Below are 9,824 nucleotides of genomic sequence, written 5' to 3' on the forward strand. Positions count from 1 at the left end.
TTGTGTATTTTGCAGAGGTCAGCATATCCTTGCTGAATGTACTAAAATCAAAGGATTGCCACACAAAGAAAGAATTAACTTTTTAGAAATCTAAAGGTTTATGTTTTCGCTGTCTCAAACAGGGGCACCTTGGTAAGAACTGTAAAGAAAGAATGAAATGTCAGACATGTTCTTTTCAGCACCCAGACATCCTGCACATCAAAAGAGAATCTGGAACAACATCTAAATCCACAGCTAGTGTGGCGACATCTACTGAAGAGGAAACAGAGACTGGAACTTGTGCCTTTACTGGGGCCGGAGAAGAGTGTGCACTGCAGTTAGTTCCTGTAAAGGTAAAATCTAAGAAAGGTGAAAGGTATGTAGAAACATATGCCTTTATAGACCAAGGCAGTACAGTTACAGTTTGCACTGAAAGGCTCCAGAGACAATTAAACCTTCAAGGGAGAAGAACTCAAGTATTTCTCAAAACTATGAATAACTATGATGATGATTCAAAAGTAATAACTCAAAGTTCTGTATTATCAGATTTACAAGTCTGTGGTCTCAATGATGATAAATATATTGATTTGCCAAAGGTCTTTACACAGGTCTCCATTCCAGTGGACAGAGAAAATATTCCACTACAAGAAGACATCGATAAGTGGCCTTATCTTAAAGAGGTACGTCTAACTCATATTGACTCTGAAGTTGATCTTTTAATAGGAATCAACTACCCGGAAATCTTCGAGAAGTCACGAACAATATATAGCCAAGGAGGTGGACCCTATGCTATGAAGACTGCACTTGGATGGGTGGTTGGTGGACCATACAAAGAGATAGATGACCTCACAAAACAAAGTGGTAAGCTGCCCAAACATTCAATCAATCGTGCGTGTCAATAACAGAGATTGAGCATATGTTGCTGCAACAGTATAACACAGATTTTCCAGAACGCAGCTGTGAAGAAAAGGAGGAGATGTCACAGGAGGACATCAAGTTCATGCGCGTAGCCTCAGAATCTGCGAGTCTGGTAGGTGGCCATTATTGTTTAAATTTACCTTTGAAGGATGAAACACTGAAAATGCCAAACAATCGCTGTATTGCTGAACAGCGTACTAAAGGACTCAAAAGAAAACTGAGCAAAAATTCAGGTTTCCATGGAGACTATAAAGCCTTCATGAAAGACATTATAGACAAGGGTTACACTGTTAAGGTGCCCAAAGAAAACCTAAATTGCAATGAAGGCAGAGTGTGGTACATCCCACATCACGGTGTGTATCACCCAAAGAAAAATAAAATTCGAGTGGTCTTTGACTGCACTGCCACCTACCAGGGAATCTCACTTAATGAACAATTATTAAAAGGCCCCGACCTAACTAACACACTCATTGGCGTCCTTACAAGATTCAGAAGGGAGCCAGTAGCACTAATGGCAGACATTAAGTCAATGTTCTACCAAGTTAAAGTACCAGATAGAGACACTGATCTTTTACGTTTTTTATGGTGGCCTGAAGGTAATCTAAGTAAAGACCTTGAAGAATACAAAATGACAGTACATCTTTTTGGTGCTACTTCTTCACCCAGTTGTGCTTCTTATGCTTTGCGTAGATCAGCCGAAGACTCCAGAGATACATTTCCTGAGGAAGCTGTTAACACCGTTCTCAATAACTTCTACGTGGATGACTGCTTAAGGTCAGTGACAACAGAGGAACAAGCAATAAAGTTGGCAAAGGACCTCCAAGCTCTATGCCTCAAAGGGGGTTTTCATTTGACTAAGTGGGTGAGTAACAACAGAGAAGTTTTATTGTCTATTCCAGAAGAAGACAGAGCTCATGAACAAAAGGACTTAGACTTGAGCCACAGTCTCCTTCCCAGAGAGCGTGCCCTGAGTGTCCAGTGGTGCACAGAAATGGACAGTTTCAAATTTCAGATTAAGTTACAAAACAAGCCCGCTACAAGGCGTGGTATTCTGTCTGTCGTTAGCTCAGTTTATGATCCACTTGGTTTTCTAGCACCAGCCTCACTGCCAGCAAAACTTATTCTAAGAGAAATATGCAAAGAGAAATTTGGGTGGGATGAAGAAGTAGAAGTCAAGCACATTCAGAAATGGAAAAAATGGATGGATGATTTGCAGTTACTTACAGACTATAAAGTGAACAGATGCCCAAACCTACCGGGTTTGGAACCATAAAGACAGCACAAATGCACCATTTTGCAGATGCTAGTGAAGATGGATATGGCACTGTCACTTACCTTGTCTTAACTAACGAAGAGGGCAAAAAGCATTGTTCATTCCTGATGGGCAAGTCAAGAGTTGCACCATTGAAGCATGTCACGATTCCAAGATTGGAGCTGACAGCAGCCGCTGTGGCAGTTAAAATGGACAAAATGCTTAAAGGTGAGCTTCAAATGCCCTTAGAAGAATCTACATTTTGGACTGACAGCACCATGGTGCTAAAATACATTTCAAATGAAAGCACTCGGTTCAAGACCTTTGTTGCCAACAGAATTTCCGTGATCAGAGATCATTCACAGCCTTCACAGTGGAGGTATGTCACATCTGCTCTTAACCCGGCTGATCAAGCATCCAGGGGGCTAAGCATAGAAAACTTTCTCAAAAGCACCACATGGTCACAAGGTCCAAGTTTCTTATTGAAGCCTGAAAAGGAGTGGCCAAAAAGACCAGATCAACTGAATGATCCACTCATTGAAGACAATGCCAGATGCCAAAGGTGCTGTCAGAAGAGTTTATGTGCAGACCACAACCAGCACACTGGACAGACCCGTGAATAAACTGTGCCTGCTTCAAGAAACAGCCAATGTTTGAAATTTGAAATTTTTAAAGTGTTTGCTTGCAGTGTTATTGCTAGTGATTTGAAAACAATAGTTAATATAAAGTTAACTGGCTCATATTGAAGTAAAGTATAGTAATTGTCTCCGCTCCTGCATAGCCAATTAGGGGCCGGAAATGTAAGAGCCAATTTTAGAAAGTTAAAGTTTTGAGTTAAACTCATATTAATGTTTGCTTTATTTGAAAAGAATATAATTTCTTCTATAGTCATAGACAATGGTGTAGTCTTTTTCCCTCCTATAAGTTAGTAAGAAATAGAATCTTCTTGCTATAATTGAGAAACAGTGTGATATTAAGTTTAGTAGTGTTTAGAACAGGTCCTTGTTGAAAGTTAGAAATGGGATAAGCATACAGTTTTCTGACCACTTTGAAATGGTTCAGAAACATTTTGAAATGGTATTATAAGTGACTAGTAACGATTTAAGATGTAACAAGATTAAGCTTAGAACTAATTTTTTCTTATTATAATTTTTCCTTTTTTGCTATTTTTAATTTTCATTTTTGTGTAAACTGTTTTACTTTCAAACTTAACTAAACTTTTAAAAACGAATATATTTTGTCTATGGAATCATTTCTGCGCGTCAGGCTTTTGTTGAATCCCATTTTTTAAGTTGGAGCTGCTGAATTTTGGAAACTTTGGGAAAACGCAGCTACAGTGGCCTTCAGCTCTTCTGAATTATTGGGTCTGGCGTATTGCATCTTCCTCTTCACAATACCCCATTGATTTTCTATGGGGTTAAGGTCAGGTGAGTTTGCTGGCCAATCAAGAACAGGGATACCATGGTCCTTAAACCAGGTACTGGTAGCTTTGGCACTATGTGCAGGTGTCTGGTCCTGTTGGAAAATGAAATCTGCATCTCCATAAAGTTCATCAGCAGCAGGAAGCATGAAGTGCTCTAAAACTTCCTGGTAGACGGCTGCATTGACCTTGGACCTCAGAAAACACAATGGACCACCACCAGCAGATCACATGGCACCCCAAACCATCACTGACTATGGAAACTTTACACTGGACCTCACGCAACGTGGATTCTGTGCCTCTCCTCTCTTCCTCCAGACTCTGGGACCTTGATTTCCAAAGGAAATGCAAAATTTACTTTCATCAGAGAACATAACTTTGGACCACTCAGCAGTAGTCCAAAGGCGAGACGCTTCTGACGCTGTCTCTTGTTCAAGAGCGGCTTGACACAAGGAATGTGACAGCTGAAACCCATGTCTTGCATACGTCTGTGTGTGGTGGTTCTTGAAGCACTGACTCCAGCTGCAGTCCACTCTTTGTGAATCTCCCCCACATTTTTGAATGGGTTTTGTTTCCCAATCCTCTCCAGGGTGCGGTTATCTCTATTGCTTGTCCACTTTTTTCTACTACATCTTGTCCTTCCCTTCGCCTCTCTATTAATGTGCTTGGACACCGAGCTCTGTGAACAGCCAGCCTCTTTAGCAAAGACCTTTTGTGTTTTGCCCTCCTTGTGCAAGGTGTCAATGGTCATCTTTTGGACAACTGTCAAGTCAGCAGTCTTCCCCATGACTGTGTAGCCTACAGAACTCGACTGAGAGACCATTTAAAGGCTTTTGCAGGTGTTTGGAGTTCATTAGCTGATTAGAGTGTGGCACAAGGTGTCTTCAATATTGAACCTTTTCACAATATTCTAATTTTCCGAGATACTGAATTTGGGACTTTCATTAGTTGTCAGTTATAATCATCAACATTAAAAGAAATAAACATTTGAAATACATCAGTCTGTGTGTAATGAATGAATCAAATATACAAGTTTCACTTTTTGAATGGAATTACTGAAATAAATCAACTTTGTCATGATATTCTAATTTTATGACCAGCACCTGTGAATTGTGTCGTCGCAGTCACACTCTGAAGTTGATTACGTGTGTTTGTATTTGTGTCTTTCAAACTGAAGTCAAAGTCACCTGCGATCTCATAACCTGCCCGGTCAATTGTAATAACCTGAAGGTGCCATTCAAACCTGCGCTCCGCCTTCACCCCCCACCTCCCTGCAGTGCGCGCTCCCGATGATCTCAAAGCGCGGCACCGGACTAAACCAGTCGGGCATTCCGTGAAGCGCGCGTGTCACACTGAGACTTAGCGGAGTGAGCCTCACGTGAATAGCCGTCTGCTTACAGTCGAGGCTCAGTCGGTGCTGCGATCTCAAAGTGTCCGCCATTAACACAAGACGGGATGAGACAGTCCACGGTTATGTGCGCACACTCGGGAGATTTAAGGAGCGCCGGAAAACGATAAAGAAGAACATCAGTGATGAAGACACAGAGGAGAGAGCGAAATCTACAGAGGGAGTGTCTGTGACTATTATGGGATGGTTTGGAAAGAGAAAGTAGGCTGAACAAGAAGGAGCACTTGAGCTGGGCGAGTGGCGCAAATCTGTAAGAACTTGAGCTGCTGGATAAACGCCGATATCACATTAAAATATCAGCGATAATTATTTTCTTTTATTACATCTTGCCTGAAGAAAGGTCCGGAGTTGCTTTGAAAGCTTGCATATTGTAACTTTTTTCAGTTATACAATGACTTACTTGACTTCTCACTGCTTAAAACAACCCCCAAAATTTGCTAATTTAATCCAGTTAATCTGACTGCGAGTCTCACGTTGCTAAAGAAGCAGAACCAAATTAAATGCAAGTCTGTTAATAGTAATAGCAGGTCACTGGCACTTGATCGTTATTATTATATTATTATGACTTATCATCTCATAATTACATGACTTACTACCTCATTATTACGACTAAGTTTGACTAATATGACGGTACACCCCCCTCTAGTGGACATAGTGGGGAATTGCAGGCATTTCACTGTTTTGAACCTCAAGTTCCTCCCAGTTGGCGCCCAGTGGAGTCAACGCCACCTCCTTGGAGCTCCAGGATGGAGGCTCCGGACTGCAGAGATGCACACTTGGTGTCGATTGAAGCAAGTCTGAATATCAGCTGCTGCCCTTCAAGAGGTGACTGAAGTAGCCATCTCTTCTTATTGCTAATCCACATTTTAGCAGAACTACAGCAGCTTTGACTCCTCATATAATATCAGAAGTGTGTACAGAATGCAAGTAGCCATTACTTGAATATTATGGTGGGATAAAACTAAAAGTGTTTAAGAAGTGTACCTAATAAAGTTTAATATCAGGATTTATTAACAGCTGATATTGAAAGTGTGGGGTCAGACTGCAGTCACAGGGACCACTCACCTCGTCACAGCAGACTATCATGTGTCACATGGACACACATGGGGACAAACACACACAGCAGGACACAAACACTCAGACTGTGGAGCAACGCTAATTGTCCTCAATAATTAGCTTCATTGCTGCAAATGGAAGAACAAAACATTCATATGGCACCACCATATTTTTTTGGTGCATTCTCCATTTTCTTAAAATTTATATATATATTTTTTGTAACTTTTGCACATTATTACAAAACTAGCTGTGCTACATGTCAAAGGTGGGTTGAATTTTAAATAATCAACTTAGATCTTAGTGCTAATGTTTGCAGTGCACCATCTGTGGTAATGTATTTTGAAATCCTTGTAGTAATAAAATGAATTGCAACTTTCGTTCCAGCAGATGGTGTATCACAAGTGTCCGTAGTAGTACAGTGCATTAATACAAATGTTTGTGATGTGCCATCTGTTGGAATGACAAATCCAATGCTTATTTCTCTGTTATATGCCATTCTATTGGCAGAGATGAAGCACAACAAACTGTCGCAGGTCTGGACTAGCAGTTGTGTGCCAGTAGGGAGGTTTACAGGCTGGTATGGTGCCCACTAATCACACTCACACTAACACACATTCTGTCATTAAACTGCTGGCAGATATCAGTGGTGACATCTGGTGCTGCGGCTCTGTAACTGGATGATATTGATTAGCATGGGAGTCATAAAAGCAGAGCTAATGTTTGTGAGGCGCCACCTGTTGGAAAGACAGAGACAAAGTGACTGGACAGATACACAGACAGACACACAGACACTTGTCCTTTTATTAAAGAGGATTAATCATAAACAAGAAGTACTAATATCATCAGAACATTCAAAATATGAGATATGACCAGAGGAATTTACAAATCAAAAATTACCAAATGAACAAATTTGACAAATAACAGTCGTCCATATTTTTTTTTTTTTTTTTGTGTTTTGATCTTTTTAGATTAATAAGCAATTCAAATTTTACAAACTGTGAAGCATTAACAGGCCATTTATCTCTATGAATGTAACACATAATTATAATTAACTAAAGATTAATATAAAATAAGTATTCTTTTACACATTAATTATTATTAAACCAAACTGTCCTTCAAGGTGATGTCAATATTCTGAATATTTTTTAGATCTCACCAAACACTTCACATCCTAACTTCTCGTGTGTTTAATATGCAGAGAGGCCACAAGAGGGAGCAGTTTGGCTCCAGAAGAATCAGCTGATGTCACAGCCCTGAAAGTCACAGGAATGTCACTAAGGTGCAAGTCACATGACCAGCGTCTGAGTTGACAGCACATGATGAGGGCCACAGGAGCTGACGTGGAGTCGATTATCAGTGACTGGCGATGTGTCCAGTGTGCTCATCGACTTTTAAATGACATTTTGCCCTGAATGTGCCCACCTGCCCACACTGCTGACTGACATTTCCATTTCATTAATCCTGAGCTCTAAAAGCCACCAAGGTCAGCAGGAGACGTCCTCAACCAACACAAGCATCAGACGACAGGACAACATGGCTGTCAGCCTGTAGAGTTTGAACGACTGCCAGTGTGCAGCTGTGACAAGGACCTGAGTGACCAGACAGACCAGTGGCTTTATGAGGTGACACAGCGGGGACTGAAGCAATGGCCGAGGTGACAGGAGAGAGAAGAGGGCAGCAGGGCTTAGGTCAGCAGTGAAGAGCTCATCGGGTGACAACCTGTCTGATGAGCGAGTGCTTAAAGAATCAGACGTCAGTCACAGATAGAGATACGGATTTGATCAACGAGGAATACAATCTGTGATCACAGGACGGCCATCAGCGTGTGATGAGTCAAAGAGGAGAAAATCAGGAGGGAGGAACAAAACTGACAAACACACAAGTGACACACTCGTCTGACTCACTCTGTCTCAGGTCACTCATCTCACCCTTTATCACCCTGACACTCTTCTCTATCATCCTCACCCCTCACTCTTTATTCACCTTCTCCTTTTCCTTTTAACCCCTCAGGCTCCATGAAGATGACAGATTTAGAAGTCATAGTCGCCATCTGCTGGTGAGGCCTGTAAGACACAGTGGGGGGGCTGTCAGCCTGGGCCTTCATTGGCTTCGTCACACAGACTGATGTCAGGTGACACGCCGCACCTTGAGGGGTCCAGAGGGAATTGTAAATTAATCCTGGGAATGTGTGTGTCAGTGGACAGATTAAAGTGTCCCAAAGTGCCACATCTGACTGTCACTTTGAACACCGACAGTGAAGGTGAAGTCAGTCAGATGACTTGTCTCCTTGAGGTTGGGTGACAGTGGGAACAACAAGGAGGAGGTGCAGTTTAATGTCTAACGTGACACCAAGTGACTCAGTAAAACAACAAACTCCATCAGTATGGCCGACATGTGACTGAGCGGTGAGTCCTCGTCTTTAGACATTCACAGTGAATTCATTCAGAGGTGACAGACCACCGGAGAAACTAATAGAGGGGCAGACAATTTCTGTTCAGAGGCCAGCAGTCCTGTCACGTCTGTCACTCTGTGCTCCTAAATAGTCACAGGAATGAGGCTCTGAATACTGAGACAGGCATGTGGTCCTGCTGGAACAGCACTACTGAAAGGCGCTATATAGACTGACTTAACAGGTGACATTCAATGACACTCAAGGGACACAGCAGGTGGGGTGTCAGCCTGGAGGACATGTGGCTGTGAAATAAAAAAGTGACCCCTGCTGGTCAGATTGGTATTTGTAGGTCTGACGTGTCACCGCCCCTCACTATGACACACACACCTGATTGGCTACTCAGACCCAATAATAATGGAGACCCTGACAGCCGCACTCGCCCCTCATTCTCAACCACAAATTCACTCACAGAGGTGCTGCCCCCCCACCTATAATGTAAAATTAATTTTGACCCCAAACTACAAACACAAAGATACCTGAGTGTGTGGACATCAAGTGACCGCTGGAGGGTACTGGTCAGTGGTCACATGGTGTCAGATGGCTGATTGTTACACTGCAGTGAAGACCAAGACAAAACCCTGGATAGAGGGGTTCAGTGAAGGAGGTGTTGAACCTGTGCAGGAGGGTCATTGTGTGTGATACGCTATAAAATGACAGAGAGCCAGCAGGCCAGTCCAGATACACACCTATTCTGGGGCTGTAGGGGGCGCTGATTACAGTCTGCTGGTTATTGTGCCACACAGAGTACTTGGAATGAGACCACTCCAAACACCAGGACTTGTCGTTGTACCCAAGTCTGCACTTCCTGCTCCCTCCTTTCCTGCTCAGTCCTTTATTTGCGACTCCAATCTCCATGACGTCTCCACTGCACTCCACCTCCCAGTAACAGCGAGTCCCAGTCAGAGCCTCTCTGCACAGAACTTGAGACCAGTAGTCAAATCTATCAGGATGATCAGGATATTCAGTCTCTGTCCCCTCCCATGTCACCTTCTTGTTCCCTTCAGACAGACGGAGGACTCTGTGTGCTGTGTTGATGTCCAGTGTGAGGGGACAGAAGTCTGAAAGGAGAGAAAAGAAAACGAGTGAAGAAATCTGGGAGTGTGTAACGGGACTGGGGGCGGAGCACAACACAGACAATTAACAAGAGCCAATCGGGAGCTGCGCTGACCAGACACTAATAGTAAAGAGCCCATCTGATTGGACAGAATCTGTGGGGATTAAAAATTAAATCATAAAAAGACAACAACAGACAAGAAGATATTGACAAGAGTTTAGACAAATAGATTGAAAACAAATATTGAGAATGTAATAAAAGAAGAGCAGACATGTGCGGTAAAGA

General features: G+C 42.5%; 2 protein-coding genes across 5 annotated transcripts in view; both read right to left on the minus strand.

Moving 5' to 3' along the window:
• Window positions 1-6,963: 6,963 nt before the first annotated feature.
• The window catches only part of LOC114643681 (tripartite motif-containing protein 16-like), a 488,218-nt gene continuing 485,357 nt past the window's right edge, over window positions 6,964-9,824 (minus strand). Inside the window, exon 9 of one of the 2 annotated variants that reach the window (XR_007934981.1) lies at window positions 6,964-7,455. The gene's annotated coding sequence lies outside the window, so the exon portion shown is untranslated. Of the gene's footprint in view, window positions 7,456-8,795; window positions 8,813-9,824 lie in introns of those variants that run through there. The other variant, XR_007934989.1, reaches the window with a different exon arrangement.
• Window positions 6,964-9,824, minus strand: part of LOC114644391 (tripartite motif-containing protein 16-like) — a 119,622-nt gene continuing 116,761 nt past the window's right edge. For 2 of the 3 annotated variants that reach the window (XM_051928006.1, XM_051928007.1), the window contains exon 7: window positions 6,964-8,016. Coding sequence is in view for 1 of the 3 variants with exons in the window: in XM_051928005.1 (XP_051783965.1) it covers window positions 9,002-9,543 (542 nt within the window). In the remaining 2 variants the exon portion in view is untranslated. Of the gene's footprint in view, window positions 8,017-8,751; window positions 9,544-9,824 lie in introns of those variants that run through there. The other variant, XM_051928005.1, reaches the window with a different exon arrangement.

Source organism: Erpetoichthys calabaricus, chromosome 5 (assembly GCF_900747795.2).
Source record: "Erpetoichthys calabaricus chromosome 5, fErpCal1.3, whole genome shotgun sequence".
Classification (NCBI taxonomy): domain Eukaryota; kingdom Metazoa; phylum Chordata; class Cladistia; order Polypteriformes; family Polypteridae; genus Erpetoichthys; species Erpetoichthys calabaricus.